Source organism: Danio aesculapii, chromosome 5 (assembly GCF_903798145.1).
Source record: "Danio aesculapii chromosome 5, fDanAes4.1, whole genome shotgun sequence".
Taxonomy (NCBI): domain Eukaryota; kingdom Metazoa; phylum Chordata; class Actinopteri; order Cypriniformes; family Danionidae; genus Danio; species Danio aesculapii.
Window position 1 is genome coordinate 74,111,549 of NC_079439.1, and position 21,692 is coordinate 74,133,240.

The 21,692-nt window shown below is 37.8% G+C and overlaps 2 protein-coding genes across 2 annotated transcripts; one reads left to right on the forward strand and one right to left on the reverse strand.

Annotated features, from left to right (window-relative positions):
• Positions 1–1,268: 1,268 nt before the first annotated feature.
• Positions 1,269–10,612, reverse strand: spra (sepiapterin reductase a). The gene is made up of 3 exons (XM_056458891.1): positions 10,245–10,612; positions 7,885–8,175; positions 1,269–3,275 (listed from the first exon to the last, which is right to left on the reverse strand). Exons 1-3 carry the CDS (start codon positions 10,549–10,551, stop codon positions 3,085–3,087), a joined length of 789 nt encoding a protein of 262 aa, XP_056314866.1. The 5' UTR covers positions 10,552–10,612; the 3' UTR covers positions 1,269–3,084.
• Positions 10,613–11,455: 843 nt separating this feature from the next.
• exosc2 (exosome component 2) lies at positions 11,456–18,964 on the forward strand. Its single transcript, XM_056457132.1, has 9 exons — positions 11,456–11,614; positions 13,364–13,465; positions 14,598–14,643; positions 14,740–14,829; positions 15,698–15,763; positions 16,462–16,530; positions 16,690–16,866; positions 18,491–18,619; positions 18,771–18,964. Exons 1-9 carry the CDS (start codon positions 11,487–11,489, stop codon positions 18,849–18,851), a joined length of 888 nt encoding a protein of 295 aa, XP_056313107.1. The 5' UTR covers positions 11,456–11,486; the 3' UTR covers positions 18,852–18,964.
• The last annotated feature ends 2,728 nt before the right edge of the window (positions 18,965–21,692 follow it).

Genomic DNA, 21,692 nt, shown 5'->3' on the forward strand with positions numbered 1-21,692 from the left:
TCCCTGCACAATTATCCCGCTTGAGCTGAAGAAAATGTATGCCTCGTGTCGAGATAAAAGCATCTGAAAAATGCATCAATGTAAACATAGCAGAAAAACTGAGATGAAAATAGGAAGCTGTTTATCCGTGAAACTGCATCAAATTGACCGCAAACATCAGACTGACTAAAAATGTTTTGTGCAATTTACACACAACCGCAGAATTGTCAACATATCAAGTCACATGACTTCCCACAGATATTCATGGCTGACTAGTATTGGTGAAAACTAGGCTTTGTGTTTGACCATGTTATTATTATAGAGACAACCATGTTATTCATTTTTCAACAGTGCAATAGTTAAAAAAGGTCACACTTTACAGTAAGGTTTCAATCTATTTACTAACATAATTATGAGCAACATGTATGCACCATTTATTAATCAGAGTTCAACATTTACTAATGCATTTTTAAAATCCATATTCATGTTAGTTTACATTAGTTAATGCACCATGAGTTAAGATGAACGACTGTATTTCCATTAACAAATACTAATAAATGTATAGTTTATTCAGTTTAGTAAATGTGTTATCTAACACAGTGGTTCCCAAATATTTACAATAAAAAAAACAACATGCATGTGTTACGGCCCCTGGGTTGATCACGTTATATTAAAGACAGCAATAGCATCAGATGCAGCAGATTGATTTTACAGCACTCACATACATTAAAGAATAAATAGAGGCCACAACTGAACATGGAGGATGATTTCTGAGTGGCGTTCTCCAAAATTAAATGAAACTACACTTGGGCCTATTGGTGTGTTTGCTCCATTGCGTGCAAGGTTTGTCTATGTACAGTATAACCACCTCAGAGCTTATTGGGGGTCACGAGTCACTAGCATTGTTATTTTGGGGGTCGCGGGCTGAAAAGTTTGGGAACCCCTGATCTAACACAACCTTTTGTAAATTGTTACCCACCCCCATTCCCAAAAATAATTTACCTTCTAGGGGGGTAAATAGTTTGTTGTGGTGCAAAAAAAAATTTGTCTAAGGGGCAAAACAGTTTGTTGCAAATAATAAATAAATAAAAATCAGGAAATAAAATCCACCAGGAGTTGTTGTCCAAACATGGTTCTTAAAAAAGCCGTTATAATCTTCATTATTTACATCTGCTGTGTGTAAATCCAGCTTACAAATTTGATTGATTTTCAGGAAAATGTACAAACATCAGTGTGTGTGTGTTTCATTATTTACTTACAGGAGAAATTGGACATAATCAGCACAGACATGACAGAGAAGCAGCGCAGGAACGCTTTTATTCATCTGATGTTACAGAGGTGTATTAAAGAACAAACAGGACATTATTGACCGCAAACATTCACAATTACTATCAATTATTACATTATTATACTCAATGAATCAACGTGCACATAATATATGTTTGATTATAGAAAAAAAATAATCTTAATAACTGTAAATAATATATATTTTTATTAATAAAAATAACATATATTTAGTTGAAGACAATTTTTTTCTCTCTCCTGTCAAATTGTAAATATTTTTCAAGTGATGTTTAACAGAGGAAGGATTTTTGCGTGTTTTTTGTGATAAATCTCCTGTATCCAGTCTTATGTATTTTGGTTTGGCTAGAATAAAAGAAATATAAAAGAATATAATTTTTTAAAGCTGCTACAATGAATATTATTAGCCCTTTTAAGAAATTATTATTTTAATGACTACAGAACAAACCACTATTCACTTGCCTAGTTAAGCCTTTAAATTTACTTTAAGCTGAACACTAGTATCTTGCAAAATAACTAGTAAAATATAATGTGCTGTCATCATGGCAAAGAGAAAAGAAATTGCTATTAGAAATTAGATTAAACTATTATGTTTAAAAATGTGTTGAAAAAAACCTGTTAAACAACACTTGGGAAATATTTAAAAACAACTGAAAAGAATAATAGTCTTCAACGGTGTATCTAGCTGGCAATTTAAGAAGATACAAAAATACTGAATAAAAACCTGGAATTAAGAAAGCTTTCATTTAAAGTAATGTTTAAACTGTTATTTTGAGAGCATTTCTCACTATATTATAATGAAAGGCAGCAGATATATAATCAGTGAACAGTATTTATTTGGTCTAGAACTTCAGAAGCATCTGACTGGTGAAATCCACATTAAATCCTCTCATTCCTCTGCGGTTCACTTTAACATCAAGGCACTGATAATCCTAGGTTTATCATCATTAACCATAAACACACTATGTTGTCTACAAAGCAGATTCTGCAATAGATATGGATGATGAAACATAATTCAATACTCATAATAAGTGCTAATAATCATCATATTGTCATACAATCTCATTCTCAAGCATGAGTGTTTCAGTTAGTAAGAAAATATTAAAGAAATGTACAGTGTTTATTTTGCAAGCACACATAGTTAGTCTTTCGGTGACACATTTATCGTATTAAGATTAAACTTATTAATCTTAAGTTCTTCCTCTGTAAAGCAGTTTATTTAGTTCATATTTAATCAAAATCTGCTCCGGAGAAACAGTGCCTCTGGTTGGCTGAAATATATACTTAGCCACACCTATTCAACCGTTGCTGCAAGTGAAAGATAAGAGGCGGGGCTTATTAATAAAACCCCGCCCCCTACTTAATATTCAGAATCTGTTGGAAATGCATCATCATACTGAAATAAAAATCTGCAGAAACTCACGACTTACACAGACTGATAATGTGTAAATGAAAGGCTTACAATGCAAAACAATGGCTTATTTAGAGTTTTGGTCCTGTTTCTAGTTCAAATATCTACAAATTATTAAATCAAGAAGCATTTGATAGACCAGCAAGCAATATTGTCTTGTTTTCAGAAATAATGAGTCAAGAATTAGATGAGTTTTTCCTTAAAACAAGTAAAACATTAGCAATTATTTATATATAAGCAATTATTTGACTCCTGTTCCATCTGTGTGCGTTTTGAGTCTCCTATTTTGTGTGTGTGTGTGTGTGTGTGTGTGTGAGAGAGACTCCTGTTCTGTGTGTATGTGAACTGTGAGATTCTCCTATTCTCTGTGTGTGTGTTTACGTCTCAGCGCTCTACAGGTCGTAGTAGTCCAGGTGTTCCCCGGAGCTGTATTTGTCCTCCAGCAGCACACTCATCAGCTTGTGTATGGACTGATCGCAGGTCAGCAGCTGCCCATTCGCATGCATCTGGCTGAAGGTGTTTCTCAGCTCAGAGTCTGCACAGCTGCTCCGTGCCTCACGCTGCATATCTGTGTCCAAAGGACCTGCGGGAAGACACAGCAGAGGAGTTACACACACACACACACACACGCAATCAGCTTACACACAAAACAAACAGCAGACACACAACACACACAGAGGGCTCAAAATTGCAACAATTTTGGTGGGATATGCACCCACAATGTAATCTATGCAGCCTCACAATGCATTTGTGCGAGTGCATCTGATGGTTGTAGTGCGATGTGCTTTGATTTTTCACTGAAGGCGGGTGTGCAGGCTGGCCCACAGGATCAATGTGGAGACTCGTCGGTCACTGGGGTCTTTCAGGAATCAGTCTCATGCTCTCCACTCCTCTATGACCACCAGAGCATCTGCTCAGGATACGGCCTGGTCCAGGATTATGGAGACCGTGGCAACTAATCTAACAATGACTAAGTTTACATGGACATCAGTAATGGAATGATTTGCATTAATCTGAATAAGACAATAATATGATGAAGGCGTTTACATGAGTTGCTTTTTAAATTGTTCCTTTCATGATTCTGTTTTAAATGTTATAGCACATAGATCGAATAATGTCATTGCGTCACTACACTATCCACATTTTCTCTGGAGTTTAATGTCATTTCGCGTGCTTCATTTGTAATTTGTTGGCTTTAACTGCAGTTCAGCACTTTCCTCCTCATTCAGGAACATTTCATTTATGCCAAACTGAGGTAGGCCTATTAGATGAGAGTATGAAGTAAGGACTCGTGTTTTAATGGAATTTGATACCGCACACCGAATGGAAAACAAAAACTTCGGCATTTCGCAATGCAGGTGTCTGTGGTCCTTTACTGACTCTGTCAGTGTGTATGGAATATCCTGTCGGCAAGTCCTACATGATGGTAATAGTTTGTGATGTTTACATGTCTGTACTGCACTTCAATAATGAAACTATAAGGCATGCTCGACATGTCCTAATTCCATTTCTGTTTAGTTTGATTATGATTTCAGTCAGATTAAGGTAATCAGAAACCGCTGTTTACATGGAAATCTCTTAATCAGAATATCTTCTTAATCATATTAAAATCAGAATATTGGCTTCCATGTTAACATACTCTTTGTATACATCACCGCCAAAAAAAGCTGGCCTTTACAAAGTTTAAACTGATATTACACCTCATGATGAAGATGATATTATGATATTGATAATGATATTACACCTCATGATGAAGATGATATTATGATATTGATAATGATATTACACCTCATGATGAAGATGATATTATGATATTGATAATGATATTACACCTCATGATGAAGATGATATTATGATATTGATAATGATATTACACCTCATGATGAAGATGATATTATGATATTGATAATGATATTACACCTCATGGTCTTCGGGAGAATCCTGCCAGCTGTTTTTCTTCCACATACACAAATGTAGATGAGCACGAGAATGTGCATTTAAAATGTGCAGTTTTCCTGAGCATGCGCGTGTTCTCTTTCTCAAACACAAGCGCATGTGCAACACAAACTCAAACCAAACCTTTGAAAGATTGGTATAAGTCTGACTTTTCTTCCTGTTTTTGTCTGTTTTTTCTTGAGATGCACATTATTTTTCTATTTAGTTACTGATGATGATTGCTTTGCAGCGTTCAGCATTGAACATGATTTATTCCAATCTTATGTTTATGTTTTAAAGCAGAAATATTTTTCGTTTATTAAATGGACATGCATAGAAGTTCAATAGTGCAACATGGATATTTCTTACTGCAATGCTTCATAAACCACATATTTATTTATCATGATGTAACAGTATGATCTTTTTATAGCAGAAAACTCTGTATGTTACTCATATGTGCCAGCACATTTAAGTCAGCACGATCACGAGAAATCTAATTCACTGTTAGTATTATTGTCATCACTAACATTTTATAATTATTGCACATTAATTCTGGAATTTTTGTGCAAATATCAAGAAGTCAGTCATCACAGCATTAGATTGTTGTTTCTGGTTTTTGTTAGTGCTGATTGGAGTTGTTTTCAATTACAATAAATCTGTTAATGTACAAGTTGCAGTGGTGCTCATTCAATTTTGGTGGCTGCTCCTAATTTTCTGAAGTTGGGAATGCCGGTGATACGAAGTAAAAAAAGTAATTTCAAGCCTTGTCACAGTAAACACACACACACACACACATCAGCTGAAGGCCTGAACGTCTCTGAGCATCACTCCCATGATGCGTTAAAGATCATGAGCTCAATAAATTACTTTTATAGTTGAACTACTCCTCAAATCACCTTCAGCTTAGTTCATGTTTACCCTGATCAGAGCTGATAGCCAGAAAATAGTTTGATATTGATTATTTTAGCTATAATTAGGGAGTAAAGTTCGTATTAAAGCCTTCAGAGTCTCATTGCACACCTATATAAAACGGTGTCTGATTATTCAGCTTTTTAAACTTTAATCACTCATTTTTTAGGATACATTTGAGTTTATTTGCATTCATAATTAATAATATATCACCTTTAAGATCTCATTTTCACAGCAGATCTTCATCACTCCAGTTCAAAAAGGAACAAAGTGTGACACGAAGTTCACTGAAGGACGTGACAAATCTGTTCAGGTTCTCTTCAAGCCTAAGGAGTCATTTATCTGCAAATATTGAGTTTTCTACGAAGCAAGAATGAAATGATGATAAAAACAGGAGAGTAAAATAATAAATGACTGTATTTTATATGCTCTTTTAAAGCAGTTCATAAAGCCATACGCAAATAGAACTACATTCGTTAATTTACCGTTACAAATTGGCATCATATGATTTTACTGAAACGTCTAATTATAACAAACCACTATAAATCAAATCAGACAAGCATATATATTAAGTACGCAGACACAAGACATTTCTATTCAGTAAGATCCAATCAATTTTATTTAATTTAGTTTGAGGACAAAAACCTGACAAATGTCTCAGACAACATCTGAAGAGTAGATTTTCCACAATAATGCTCTGTTCCACTGAATTAAAATAATGCTTATTATATTCCCTACTGAAAGTGTTTTGTCATCAGTGAACCCTCTCCAATTTTTTGCCATTTGTAAATGATTTTCCACACATCTGTTTTAGGGAACTTCCAGTGAAAATGATCATCTCAGATAATCAGGTCGTAAAACAAAATGTTCCTTATCTGAATGAACGGTGAGTTTTCGTTCATGTTCACGCTCTACTTTTATCTGCCAGCCAGGAAAATAATTACGCCTGGTATTTTAATATGCCATTGGTATCACAAGAAAATTCTTGACAAATCCTCCTTTCAGTCCGCTAGATGTGGTTTGGTTCTCCTGATTATTTTATGACCGCATCACCACATTATTTACATGGTGCTTTACAATGTAATGGCAATCATCAGTTTTGAGAAATATTATACATTAGTGATACATTGCTCACGATTACTACTGAAAGCTTTGGTGTGTTCACATTTAGTTCAGTTCTACTGGATTCTTTGGTCTGGACCAAATGAATCCTGGCTTGCTTAGCGCTGACTTTGTCATTTGTCAACCTAAATACTTTTTGCGGTGAGCTGGGCTAAATGTGCTCACTGTACAAGTGCAGGACACCATTTTAATCAGTTATCGTAATCGCTTATTAAACTGCGGATAATGAGTGCCTGTATAATGTGTACTTTAAGGAATTTTCTGGTCTTGTTTTGGAAGTGGCCATCTGCTGTATTGAGCAACATTGCCACTCCAATAAAATGAATCAGGGCTCTCATTTATAAAACTGCCTAACCTTCCTAATAGCATTGCATGCCAGAATATATATATATAAATATATATATATATATATATAATATATATATATATATAATATAAATGACTATGGCTCATATGATGATGATTTTAAACGTTTAATAAAGTCAAAATTTATGAACAAAATATAAGTTTACTTAATGCAGGGGCAACACTAGAAATTTTGGGTCCAGTGAAAAATATTTGAGGTTAGGCCTCTCTGCTAGTAACGCTAATACAAATAAAGCAGATCTCTGGCAGCCCCCAAAGTTTGTGGGCTTTAGAGTCGTCCTAACTTAACCTCGATTAGTGTTTACTTACAGCCGCGCATTCTCCCGTCAAGTTTAGTTTTTATAGATCACGATCTTTGGATTGGAAGTGCCGTACGCATGTAATAATAATAATAATAATCATCTTGATAACCACAATCCTAACCATTAATAGAATTTCTATCCAAAAATGCTATAATTAAATGTATGCACAAATCTGGAATATCACATAAAAGATTTACAAATAATACAGCGTTTCATTCCAATGAACCAAAGAGAACAAAATCCTCACTTCCTGCTAAACTTGCACAAATAATGATCAGAGGACTGTTTGTTGAGTGCATCACCTGTCAAAAACAACATCACATCATGCAGATTAATGAAGCGCATGCACAGACTTCATTCACGAAATCTGTTTCCTTCTCAGTTTATGCACATTGTTTCTTATCAAATAAAAAGTTTATCCTACTTGTTATGCGCATGTTTTTTTATGCGCACTATTAATATTCATGTGCATCTTGGCATTATGGCATTTTTAACACACATAAAAAATAGGTGGACAGAAACACAGCTAATATTATCACTATGATGCTCATTATGTACCTGGAGCGTAGTTCAGCACTCGGAGCTCCGGCTCCTCCTCTGCGAGGACGCGGAACATCATGTCGCGTGCCGCCTTGCCGCTGCAGTACTGAACCCAGGTGGGGAAAGGCCGGAGTGCACACAGCGAGCTGATGTTCACAATGACGTGCGTCAGCCCAGAGCGCTTCGGGAACGCGCGCAGAACTCCCGCCGTCAGACAGAGGGCAGAACTTACATTCAGCGACAGGTATGAGTTCATCTCTTCCATATTGGTGAAATCACGACAGTAACGGGACACATCCCCGAGAGAAGCTGCAGAACACACATCAGCAGAACATCAGCTGTTTATACGTTCAAGAGGACAGTCAGAGCAGTGTTTCCCAACCCTGTTCCAAGAGGCACACCACCTACAGTGCATATTGTGGACGTCTCCCTTATCTGACCCATTCATTTCAGGTTTTGAAGTCTCTTCTAATGTTCTGATGAGTTGATTCAGGTTTGTTTGTTTAGGAAGAGGTTGAAAATGTGTACTATTGGTGTGCCTCCAGAAATGATCAGATGTGCTCCAACATTAGGCATGTTAAAATCAAGAATCATCTGTTTAGCTGTGCCTTTACTGAATGAGCACTGTGCAACGTCCGACAGATTGTACAGTTGTGTCTTTCTGTTTTTAATCATTTTTATTATTTCTTTTTATTTTCTTATTCTTCTCTCTTTTATTCCTGTTTATCTAAAGCACTTTGAATTGTCACTGTGTATGATATGTGCTATATAAATACACTTTCCTTGCCTTCAGGAACAGAGTTGGGAAACACCGAGTTAGGGAACAGAAAAGTTATAGGGGAAAAGCTTTCAGAATGTTGGGTTAGCCAGGTAAGTTTTCAAAAATAAAATATCCCACAAAACATTGGACTAACCCTTGTTTTTATATATTGTTTAGTATGTAAAAGGCATCACTGGGCAAAAATTAACTGCATCAAATATGTTTGTTATAACTAATATAGGTGTATTATATATATTTATTACGTATATATATTAAACAAATAGTTAAACATACAGTTGAAGTCAGAATTATTAGCCCCCTGTTCATTTTTTTTCTCAATTTCTGTTAAACAGAGAAGAGTTTTTCAACACATTTTTAATCATAATAGTTTTAACTGATTTATTTTATCTTTGCCATGATGACAGTAAATAATATTTGACTAGATATTCTTGAAAACACTTCTATAAAGCTCAAAATGACATTTAAAGGCTTAACTAGGTTAATTAGGTTAACTAGGCAAGTGAGGGTAATTAGGCAAGTTATTGTATAACAATAGTTTGTTCTGTAGACTATTGGAAAAAATATAGCTTAAATGGGCTATTAATTTTGAACTTAAAATGGCTTTAAAAAAAATAAAAACTGCTTTTATTCTAGCCGAAATAAAACCAATAAGACTTTCTCCAGAAGAAAAAATATTATTGGACATACTGTGAAAATTTACTTACACTGTTAAATATCATTTGGGAAATATTAAAATAAATAAATAAATAAAAAAAAAAAAAAATCAAAGGGGGGCTAATAATTCTGACTTTAACTGTATATATTTATTTATATTTAACTTTATAGAGATTTTACATTTCCTCAACCAAATAATGACATCAAAACAATCTTTTTAAAACATTAAATGTATCCACAGACATAAACAACCTAAACAATCACATCAGCAAACCATTAAGAAAGCAAACACATTATATTTTGAATGCTTACCACTGAACTGTAGTTTAGACATGCCTTTCTCTTTGGTCTGTAGGCAAGCGGTTTAATATTAAAGTTATGTTAGGCTTGTCAGAGGTGTCCAAAATAATAAAAAATACAATTTTTATATGGAATTATTCGATAACAAGACGAAAAATTTGGTATAGCGAGTCAGACCGTAACAATGACCGTTAATTTTTAAACGATCGTTATGACCGTTAGAAATTAGGCGCGCAGAACAGAAATTCAAATAAATCCGAGGTTTTGATGCCATCTAACGTTACTTATTATTATTTTTGACTATATTAATATTTAACTAATAATTTCATTTGTTGATTAATTGAAACTTTTTTAAATAAATGCTGCATTTACAAATTTAGCTCTGTAATTCTGCAAAATATAGCTTATGAAGTTAATCTAAGTTACATGAAAACAAACATCAAACATACAAAAAACTAAACAAATCATGAACGTTATGTATAGATTTTACGTGTCCACCCTCGAAGTTGTTGCAGGGAAAGTTATATATGGTTGAAAAAAAAAGTAAGATCTTAAAAGAACGTTCCTGAAATGCTATCTCTGACTTTAAAAAACAAATAGGAACCAAAATCTAACGTTATGAGAACGTTGCGTGTTCTCTGACCGGCGTTATGGAAGAGCAGCAGGTGCTGGATGTCCGGCTGGATGTCTCTGGTCTCAGCAATGAGTTTTTTCACTCCCGCTTCACAGCCCAAATCCCCCGGGACGCAGCGGACGGTGAGGTCGGTCTCCCCGCTGGTCAGCTCGCTCTTCAGCTCCAGCAGCTGCTCCTCCGACCGAGCCGCGAGCACCAGCACTGAGCCCGGGGATACACGAGCAGCAACCGACAGAGCCAGAGCCCGGCCGAAGCCCCGGGACGCCCCGGTGATGATGACCAGTGCTTTACCGAATCCCGGAACCGCGCTCATCATTCTCCACAGACTGACGAGAAGAGCTGAAGAACCGGAGAGTTCAGGGCATCGATTAGTCACGCCTCCGGAAGACACGAGAGACCACGCCCACTTTATGGTTTATTTAAGAAATGATAAACTGTGAAATAGAAAATGTATGATTCCACGAACACACAAAAGTGTAAATAAAAACAAAACAAATACAAAACAATAGATAAATAGGTGAAAATAACAAATATAATTGTAAATGTGGTTTAAAAGAATACTAAAAAACAGCAATAAATTATTAAAGAAACAGAAAAACACTGACAAGGCAAGATACGATATCATAGATATATACAATAAATATATACAAATTCATATAAATTATGAATATATTATGAATATATTCTAATTATTTTAAGAACCTGTGAAATATTTACACAATAAAAGAATAACAAAAAGAAATGGAGAAAGCAGAAATTACTTCTGAAAAGAATAAATTATAATACATAATAATAATAATTCAGAATCATTAAAAATATTGTCATTAATATAAGAACACGTTAAATATTAACACAATAAAACGACTATTTCAGTCATATTTCAATCATATACAGACAAACAGATCATATTTTAGCACAAATTATATATTATAGTTATAAGACTAAAGAAGAATGGGTAAATCATATGACTGTAGACTAAATCCTCTGAGTGGGCAAAAATAAAGTTAACATAATACATGTTTTAATGTATTAAAGTCATGAAATGTTGTCTTTAAAAACTGTTAAATTTAAAAAGTCTATGGTCGTTATAAAATAAAACCTCACACATTTTATACCACGAACTTAAATCGTTATATTTAATGACCAACTGCAGAAGACTAGATGACTTAAACCGAACACAAACACAGTCGGGCTTTTATTATGAAGTGGAGACGTGCTCACCGCCATATTGCCCGGCTGTGTTGTTGAAGCATGGCGGTGGAGATGCGGCTCCCAGCGGTTCACAAACACGTTTCCCTGAAAACAGGACAGAGTTCCCGCGAAGACAAACACCTGGTGGTGCCTGGAGATGTGATCACCTCTGACACAGGTTTCATGAGGTACAGAAACATTAATAAATGGTATTATTTGTGCTGCTGTAGAATAAATGTGTGTGTGCAGAGTGAACTCGTTAATACCAGCAGTCTGTCAGTCTGTAGAGGACCTGATTGACAACTCAAGTTAGTGTATTTGTAGACAGTGTTGGGAAAAGTTACTTCCGAAAGTAACGCATTGCGTTATTGAGTTACTCTCTCAAAAAGTTACTAGTTGCGTTACTTTTCATGGTAACGCGTCACGTTACTTTTGAAATACATAAATTACATGTGGATTGACTGAGGTAAAGTTGGTTTTATATTCGCACATTTGTTAATTTTTCATAACTTGTGACACGTTGCCTGTATTGTACTTTGTATTTAAGGTCTGAAATCGCATCTAGTATGGCTTCAAAAACAACATTAACCCACTTTAATTGACTGTAAATAATGTTGTAATTTAATAGCCATTGGGTGCAAATAAGATTTCCCTATTTACCTCAGTTGTGGATTGCTGTAGCAAAGTAACGCTTCACAACTATTGCAAATTAATAAATAACTATTGCTCAGTAATATCTATCAAAAATCAGTCACCAGATATGAAAACTAGAAAGATTTCAAATGATATATATTGTTTGTCATGAATGCTTTATGTTTATACTATAATATTATGCTTTAAAAATGTAACCGCAAACGGTCCTACAGGTTGTGGGGTTCAGAGGACCTTTCCAGTGATAAATAGTTTGCCATGATTAGATTAGGATTTTAATGCAATATAGTGAAGTAAACCTTAGCATCCTGCTATCAGGACGGTGACCATTAAGGGGTTACAGCAGAACGTCTAATGTGCCAATAAAACATTTCAATAGCATTGACAAACAAAGTCGCCCAAACCAAATAACTTCACGGTCTGCAGAAGAAATCTGTGCTTTATAAACGTCAGGGAAAAGAATGATAGAGTTGTAATGTATGAAGTCAGCATGATAGCGATTATGCATTATGCATGTGACATTTTAACAGTGCTGTACAATACAAGCCTACTCCAACAGCTAGAAAGGGTTTGGTGCTTTGGTGAAGACTGTATTTGTTTATTTTATGGCAAGGTTGACATTTGCATGGAATTTCTCATAATCTAAAAGGTCCAAAACAAGTCTAATATTATTGCTGATGTGTCTAGCTCTTACAAAGCCGGACTGTGTCTCCGCAATCAGCTGATTGATTCTTTATCTTTAATCTGTTATCAAACCTAAAATTTTATAGTCAACAGTGAGGAGCGTGATTGGACGCCAATTATTGGTTTGGGAATAAGGCAGATAACACCTTGTTTTATAGATGTCATGTCTTTTAGATCAATGCATTCATTATACATCCAAAGCAGGGGTTTTTAATTAATTTGTAGAAAGAGCATATCAATCTTGACGGTTAATCCATCATTGCTAGGAGATTTACCTTTCTTCATGGACTGAAGAGCTAGTCAAACTTTCTCCAAGGTCAAATTGGAATCACAAATGGTTTTAAATTCAGAACTGGAACATGCGTTTCCATTTTATTTACAAAACAATCCCGACATTACTTTGTCAAATGCAGAAGTGTAAATGTTTCTGTAAAAATCTGTAACAAAGTTAGCTATTAGTGGCATTAGAATAGTGTTGACTGCAGCTGTGATCTCGCCTCTTGTGAAAGGGGTACAATAGGAGCCCTTTAAATTTAGCTTTACTATTTTACTGATGTGAAATTCCCAATGTGTGTATGAAGCTGAATTTACCTCGTCCTCAGGGGTCACGGCACCTACATGGATGAAGACAGACTCACTGCTTCAGTGGCAGGACAAGTGGAGCGAGTCAACAAACTCATCTGTGTGAAACCTCTGAAGACCAGGTGCGCACACACACACACACACACACACACACACACACACACACACTGATTTACGCTATCGCCGAGTTCAGACTGCAGGATTTTCAAAGTAGTGGTGTCACATGTTTTCACACTGCATGCTATCTGGGCTAGCGTTTTGTCGCTGCTTGCAAGATGGATCGGCGACAGGGGCTTTCACATTGCATGACTTTACAATAGGAAGAATCAGCGACAACTTCGTGCAAACTACATCTCACACCCAAAAACACGTTGTCTGTCTTTTGTTATTACTACATAACGAGAAAGAAGCCTTTAACTGGGTAGAAAATGTTCATATTTGCTCACCTGGGATTGAAGGGAATTAGCAGTTTCTCCTCAACTTTCTTTTTTAGCTTTCTGTATGAAACGCCAAACAGACACGGGTGCTCCTGTCAAACCTCCACTAGTTTTTCCTCCCTTTCTTGGGTCCAAATAAACCGAAAATAAGCTCTTTTAACTTCTTCCTCAACCTCCCGCTGGCCTGCAGGTACACACACACACACACACACACACACACACACACAAACAAGCGAATGCTGCTCTCTCATTGGCTGTTGGCGATCGCCGATGTTATTTTCAGTCAAAACTCATTTCACACACATGATTTGAATCGCAGACAGCTCCAGACATTTAGCATGCCAAATATCTCACGGGCATCGGTGATTCTCTCAGATCACGTCTTGGATAGTTCATACTGTGTGATTGTCACTCATGTGCACGAGCACTGATTTGCCTGTGATTTCAGGCATTTGTCTGTGATTTCTCAACCTGTCGGCGAGTCAAAATCAGGGCTAAAATCCTGCAGTATGAACTCGGCATAACACCACAGCATAGGTCTCAAACTCAATTCCTGGAGGACCACAGCTCTGCCCAGTTTTGCTCCAACCCTGATGAAGCAGCTGATCTAACTAATCAAGGTGTTCATGACTCTTTTGAACACCTGGATTATTTGGATCAGCTGTGTTTTGAAAGGCTTAGGGCAAAACTGTGCAGAGCTGCGGCCCTCCAGGAATTGAGTTTGAGACTTGTGCACTACAGTATAGCACACTGCACTTCACTATTGTATAATGCTGTGGTAATACTGTGTACTAGATGTGATGTTCTCTTCCTGCAGGTATAACGGAGAGGTGGGGGATGTGGTTGTGGGCAGAATCACTGAGGTCAGTGGTGTTCAGTTGTTTATGTATGAAATCTCTTGTTGATGATGATGATGATGATGATGATGATGATGATGATGTGCGTCTCTGAATGTTCAGGTGCAGCAGAAGCGATGGAAAGTGGAGACTAACTCGCGTCTGGATTCAGTGCTGCTGCTGTCGGCGGTCAATCTGCCTGGAGGAGAGCTGGTGAGCTGGCAAAACGATTCAAGGGGCAGTTCACACAAGTTACAATACTTTAATGACTGCTTTAGCATACTCTACTATTAACTATAGCGGACTGATAAATAACCTATTTGTTTGTTTATATTACTATAGTTGCTGTGTTACCATAGCAACTGTAGAATCACCACAACAGATCAATTAATATAGTTGTTGTGTTACCATAGCAACTGTAGAATCACCACAACAAATCAATGACTATAGTTGTTGCGTTACCATAGCAACCGTAGAATCACCACAGCAGATCAATTACTGTAGTTGTTGTGCTACCAAAACAACTGTAGAATCACCACAACAGATCAATTACTATAGTTGTAAAAAACAAATAGGAAACAAATTCAAGCTATCAAGCTACAATTTCAGAAGTAGCTTCTACAACACTGTATAATAGAAGGCTAAATGTATTTAGTCTGATAAAAGAGTGTGGCACAATAAAAGCTCCTCTGCTTTAATTCTTATTTTTACTCTTTACTATTTTTATTTTTTTGTTTGTTTGTTTCTCCCATTTAGATTTTTCTTTCAGCTTTACTCTGCTTCATACTTTACTCATCCATCAACATGATCTCTGCATGAGTCCTGTAGGATTATGAAGACCACAACTCCAATGATTCCACACTGAAATCAAAATACATCTTTGTTTGTTAATAAACGCCCTCTAGTGGAGAAATTTACTCGCTGTGCATTTAAACACTTATACTGTTACACATTTTTGGCGTATTTTACTTGTTGGTGTCTCATGTTAGTTCAGTGTCAAATGTTTGTGTGTGTGTGTGTGTGTGTGTGTGTGTGTGTGTGTGTGTGTGTGTGTGTGTGTGTGTGTGTGTGTCTTTCTCAGAGACGTCGCTCCACGCAGGATGAGCTGGCCATGAGGGATTATCTCCAGGAAGGAGATCTCATCAGTGTATCCTCCACATTTACCGCATCAGACATTCACCATCTCAGGATATACAAACAGCGCTCTTACTGTAAAAATACAATCATTTAAATTAGGTATTAACATTGAAGAAAGCTAAAGTATATAAGAAAGAGTTTTGCTTTCTTTCACTGCTAAGACCTATTATAAATGACTGTAAAATATGGAGTTTTGTTATTAGTCCTTGTTTAAATTCAACTTTATATTTGAGTTTTAGAAATAAAAAAGTCATTAATATTAGCATTTCTTTGTATAATTTATCATGATCAATTTTTTCTAGTCGTATTTTTTTTTTGTTGCACGAGTAATTTAGAGTAATTTAGCTCAAGCGACATCTATTTATTTTTAAATTCATAAAAAGTCAAATATAAAGTTGAATTTATTAGTCAACTACTAATAAAAATACCAAGCATGTCAAAAAAATCTTTAAAAATGATATATACAGTATTATATTTATTCTTACTGTGGCCCATGTTATTAGTCTTCTTAAGTTATTCTCCTTTCAGATTGTCTTTAAAGCATTTAAATTACACTTTAAGCTGAATATCATCATGGCAAAGACTAAATAAATGAATTATTAAAACTATTATTAAACATCACATGGAAAAATAAAATATAGTATTTGAAAAATAGGTCAGATATCTTCATCTGTATATTATATTATTATATTCTTTAACATGTGTAAGGCGGAGGTTCAGTCGATCTTCTCGGACGGCGCTCTCTCTCTGCACACACGCAGTCTGAAGTACGGCAAGGTGAGAGTGAGGTTATTAAATGTTCTATACAGTCTCTCAGATCTCTCTGCTCAGTCATATATCAGAGCAGATACAGTAGATTCGTCAGTACTGAAGACGACACTGATTAACTCGTCTAACAAAGACACTGAAGAGCTGCTGATCTGGGTTATTTTTCAGCTGGGTCAGGGTGTGCTGGTGTGTGTGTCTCCGTCGCTGGTGAAGAGGCAGAAAACACACTTCCACAATCTGCCCTGCGGAGCGTCGCTGATTCTGGGGAACAACGGATACGTGTGGCTGAGTCCCACGCCGGCACTGCAGGAGGAGCAGGCCGGAGGATTCTACACCAGCATGGAGGTGTGTGTGTGTGTGTGTGTGGTATTGGGATTGGGGGTGTGGGATTGCGGGTGTGTGGGTTTGGGATTGGGGGTGTGTGGGTAGGATTGGGGGTGCGGGTTTGGGATTGGGGATGTGGGTGTGGGATTGCGGGTGTGTGGGTTTGGGATTGCGGGTGTGTGGGTTTGGGATTGGGGATGTGTGGGTTTGGGATTGGGGATGTGGGTGTGGGATTGCGGGTGTGTGGGTTTGGGATTGGGGGTGTGGGTGTGGGATTGCGGGTGTGTGGGTTTGGGATTGGGGGTGTGGGTGTGGGATTGCGGGTGTGTGGGTTTGGGATTGGGGATGTGGGTGTGGGATTGCGGGTGTGTGGGTTTGGGATTGGGGATGTGGGTGTGGGATTGCGGGTGTGTGGGTTTGGGATTGGGGGTGTGGGTGTGGGATTGCGGGTGTGTGGGTTTGGGGATTGGGGATGTGTGTGTGGGATTGCGGGTGTGTGGGTTTGGGATTGGGGGTGTGGGTGTGGGATTGCGGGTGTGTGGGTTTGGGATTGGGGGTGTGGGTGTGGGATTGCGGGTGTGTGGGTTTGGGATTGGGGGTGTGGGTGTGGGATTGCGGGTGTGTGGGTTGGGATTGGGGGTGTGGGTGTGGGATTGCGGGTGTGTGGGTTTGGGATTGGGGGTGTGGGTGTGGGATTGCGGGTGTGTGGGTTTGGGATTGGGGGTGTGGGTGTGGGATTGCGGGTGTGTGGGTTTGGGATTGGGGGTGTGGGTGTGGGATTGCGGGTGTGTGGGTTTGGGATTGGGGGTGTGGGTGTGGGATTGCGGGTGTGTGGGTTTGGGATTGGGGGTGTGTGGGTTTGGGATTGGGGTGTGGGTGTGGGATTGCGGGTGTGTGGGTTTGGGATTGGGGGTGTGTGGGTTTGGGATTGCGGGTGTGTGGGTAGGATTGGGGGGTGTGGGTGTGGGATTGCGGGTGTGGGTGTGGGATTGCAGGGTGTGTGGGTTTGGGATTGGGTGTGTGGGAGGGTTTCGGGGTTTGGGATTGGGGGGTGTGCGGCTTTGGGATTGGGGGGTGTGCGGGTTTGGGATTGGGGGTGTGCGGGTTTGGGATTGGGGGTGTGCGGGTTTGGGATTGGGGGTTTGGGTTTGTTTTAGGTATGTGTGTGTAATGTGTGTGTGGAATTGGGTGTGTGTGTGGGTGGATGTGTGTGGGATTGGGTGTTTGTGGAATCAGGTTCGGGTGTGTTTGGGATTGAGTGTGTGTGGGGGATTGGACGTGTGTGTGTGTTTGGCGGGTACATGCACTTGTGCGTGGGTGTGTGTAATTCCGATCTGGTGAGATTGGTTGTGGGATTGGATGTGTGTGTGTGTGTGTGTGTGTGTGTGTTTGTGTGTGTATATGTGGAACTGGGATTAGCTGTGTGTTTGGGATAGGGTGTGTGTGTGTGTGTGTGTGTGTGTGTGTGTGTGTGTGTGTGTGTATATGGGGAACTGAGTGTGTGTCTGTGCTGGTTTTGGTGGTTTACAGGGACAGAAATGTGTATAATATTGTGTGTATGATCTAAATATTACAATTTGTGTGTGTGTGTGTGTGTGTGTGTGTGTGTGTGTGTGTGTGTGTGTGTGCGCGTGTGCGCGCGCAGCCTGTGCCTCTGTCAGATCGTGAGGTGGTCTCCAGGCTCAGGAACTGTCTCCTGGCTCTGGCCAATCAGAAGGTGCTGCTGTTCGATACCAGTGTGCTCTACTGCTATGAGGCGTCACTGCAACACCAGGTCTCAACACACTCCTGTCTGTCTGTCTGTCTGTCTGTGTGTCTGTGTGTGTGTGTGTGTCTCTCTATCTCTGTGTCTTTGTGTCTGTCTGTCTCGGAGCGTGTGTGTGTGTGTGCAGCTCTTCATCCCCAGTGTCTCTGCTGTTCTCCAGATTAAAGACATCCTGAAGCCGGAGATCATGGAGGAGATTGTTCTGGAAACACGGCAGCGTCTGATGGAGCACGAAGGCTGAAACATAACTCTATATATAATAAATATAACACACACACACACACACACACACACACACACACACACACACCCTCTTGTTCATATTTTGCAATAAATTTATTTTAGAAAACTAAAGCCTGTTATTGTGTGTGATGCTCATTACTCACCCTGAGCAGTGCTGGAAAACAGACATACACTTTCATGGTGTTTTTATTCCTGCTATTGAAGGCAGCGGCAGCATTCTTCAGAGTATCTTATTTTGTGTTTGACAGAAGAAACTCATAAGTGTTTAGAAGCTAAGGAGTGTGAGTAGGGAGGATTGGGGCAGCACGGTGGCTCAGTGGTTAGCACTGTGGCCTCACAGTAAGAAGGTCTCTGGTTCGAGTCCCGGCTGGGTCAGTTGGTGTTTCTGTGTGGAGTTTGCATGTTCTCCCCGTGTTGGTGTGGGTTTCCTCCGGGTGCTCCGGTTTCCCCCACAGTCTAAACACATGCGCTATAGGGGAACTGATCAACTAAGCTGGCCGTAGTGTACACTGAAAAAAATAACTCAAGATTTACTTTAAAAATCCTCATAACAATTTGAACAAACTAATTTCTAATATATTATACTGTCTTATATCGGGTTTATTTACTTATAATTTTATAAACAGGAAAATATGAAAAGATGATCGGGCCTGACTCCGCATGAATGCTGTTCTTCAGCAGGTTCCTGCTCTGCAGAACTTAAAAACATACAGACACACTTGCCATCTCTCTAACACATGAGAACAGTACAAACAATCACCAAACATACAAAGCAGAGGGAGGCAGGCTACAGCGATAGTTGAACAGCAGATGATGAGCATGGGGTTTTTAAAAAGTCTTAATGTTGCTATTGCTTTTAGATGTTGTGGGATCTCATTCCAGGCTTTTGTGAATACACAAATAAAAAAGATCAGTGTTGCCAACTATATCATATGAAAAGTAGCTCAAGCCTGCCCGAAAAGTAGCTAAATGCTGCAAGATGACATCACGCACTAATTTGCATATCAGTGATGTCATCATGTAGTATCTGACAAGCGTAAGCCCATAATGTCTCTACTCTCTGAGGCGCCGTGTGTTCTACTATAGTAAAACATTACATCCAGATGAACAATAAATAGGTTCTTATTAACATATTACTTTGCGTGACGACATCTTTACGTAGTATACAAAATAATGAATGTTTTCTCAAATTAACTGTCCATCTCAGCAAAAACATCATGTGAAATATATCCATTTAGATTTGTATGAGGAATAGAGTTGACTATTTGTAAAAGTAATACAAACACTTTTCGGTAAGAGATGTTTCTGTTTAAATATAACGCTGATAATGAACAGTTAACTTCTTTAAAATAAGCACAGCTTGTGTACTTACTCTTTTAAACTTGTGAAATTAACACATCTGTTAAAGTGACAACAATTATAGCACGATTGGAGTTTATTGCTACCTAAATGACCAACAATTATACATGTTAACAAATATCAGCAAATTAACAGTTATGAAAAACAATCTGAGCTAGCAATTTAACTTGAATGTGATACCTGTGTGCTGAGAGAAGACTGAGAACACTGAGAAAGATCTCTGTCCATAACCGTTTTTAAAAGCCGGTAATGGCAAACATCTGTTATAATGAGCTTCAATGCACTTGTCAATATCCAGTGAAATTTACTTCATTTATTTAGGAGTGTTAGGTTAAACACTGAGTAAATGTTAATCGATTATCTTTACTTTTGTGTCTATATTTATTTAAATGAACCAAGTAATGTCATTTTCTTGTTTTAGCTGAGGGAACTTTGCTTATATCAACTTATATAAATCTTATTAGTTATAAATTAGTACATTTGGTGCAACTTGGGTTCATTAAAACACACATTTCTACTTATAATGTGTTATTTCACTTTATATTAAGCACATTTATTTAGCAAAAGCACATTTACTGTATTAATGTAATGATGTCAGCGCTAGTGTTAGCACAGCTATGATTTTCTGAGTGAAGTGTCAAACATTGACACCAAGACCCAAAGCATGAGTGCTGCTCTTCTGCAACCTTAAGACATACTCAACACTCTTCTTCATCTATAAACTAATGATGATCGAACTCTAGCAAGTCTTTCTCTCAAATTTAAACACCAGAGATTGCTCAAAATACTTTTATTTTAATTCAATCCCTTGTAAACATATCCATTATTAAATCTTACTTAATATTACTCGGTGTGCCACGATTAGAAAATATTCAAACATTACGAGTAAATGAATATTAATATTCAGCTCTTTCCACTCATTTCATTTATTACATGAAGTAAGTGTGAAAATATTAAATATGTGCTTGGAATATTCTAGTTATCCTTGACAAAATTACAAGAATTACGAGAGTCAATTATTAGATTTGGCTACACTAAAAAGTCATTTCTTTCAGTGTGTGAATGAGTGTGTATGGGTGTTTCCCAGTACTGGGTTTCAACTGGAAGGGGATCCGCTGTGTGAGACATGCTGCAATAGTTGGCGGTTCATTGCGCTGTGGCGGCCCCTGATGTATAAGGGACTGAGCTGAGGGGAAAACGAATGAGGATTTGTTTATTTCTGTGTGAACTGACCCTTTAAGTGTGTTTCTGAAGCTGCGGTGTGTGCTTGTTCCTCTAGGGGGCTTCAGTGATCACACTATTTCTGGATTAACAGAATGTATAGATTATTTACATCAACATCAAAATGTTTGTTTCATACAGGAACAGCAGCGTTTTTATTTTTGATATATTTATTATTTATTTATTATATTAGAAACAACAACAATAGATATACAACACTAACAAGACATCCAAATAAAAATAAAATACAAGTTTTCGC

What these genes read in the sequence shown, in the direction of transcription:
- spra (XM_056458891.1), bottom strand. Translation starts at nt 10,551, where the DNA reads ATGATGAGCGCGGTTCCGGGATTCGGTAAAGCACTGGTCATCATCACC. An exon ending in GCTGCTCTTCCATAACGCCG is followed by an intron (nt 8,176 to 10,244) that starts GTCAGAGAACAC and finishes TGTGTTCTGCAG; the next exon opens with CTTCTCTCGGGGATGTGTCC. An exon ending in AGTGCTGAACTACGCTCCAG is followed by an intron (nt 3,276 to 7,884) that starts GTACATAATGAG and finishes GTCTTCCCGCAG; the next exon opens with GTCCTTTGGACACAGATATG.
- exosc2 (XM_056457132.1), top strand. Translation starts at nt 11,487, where the DNA reads ATGGCGGTGGAGATGCGGCTCCCAGCGGTTCACAAACACGTTTCCCTG. An exon ending in TTGTGGGCAGAATCACTGAG is followed by an intron (nt 14,644 to 14,739) that starts GTCAGTGGTGTT and finishes CTGAATGTTCAG; the next exon opens with GTGCAGCAGAAGCGATGGAA. An exon ending in AGGAAGGAGATCTCATCAGT is followed by an intron (nt 15,764 to 16,461) that starts GTATCCTCCACA and finishes AACATGTGTAAG; the next exon opens with GCGGAGGTTCAGTCGATCTT.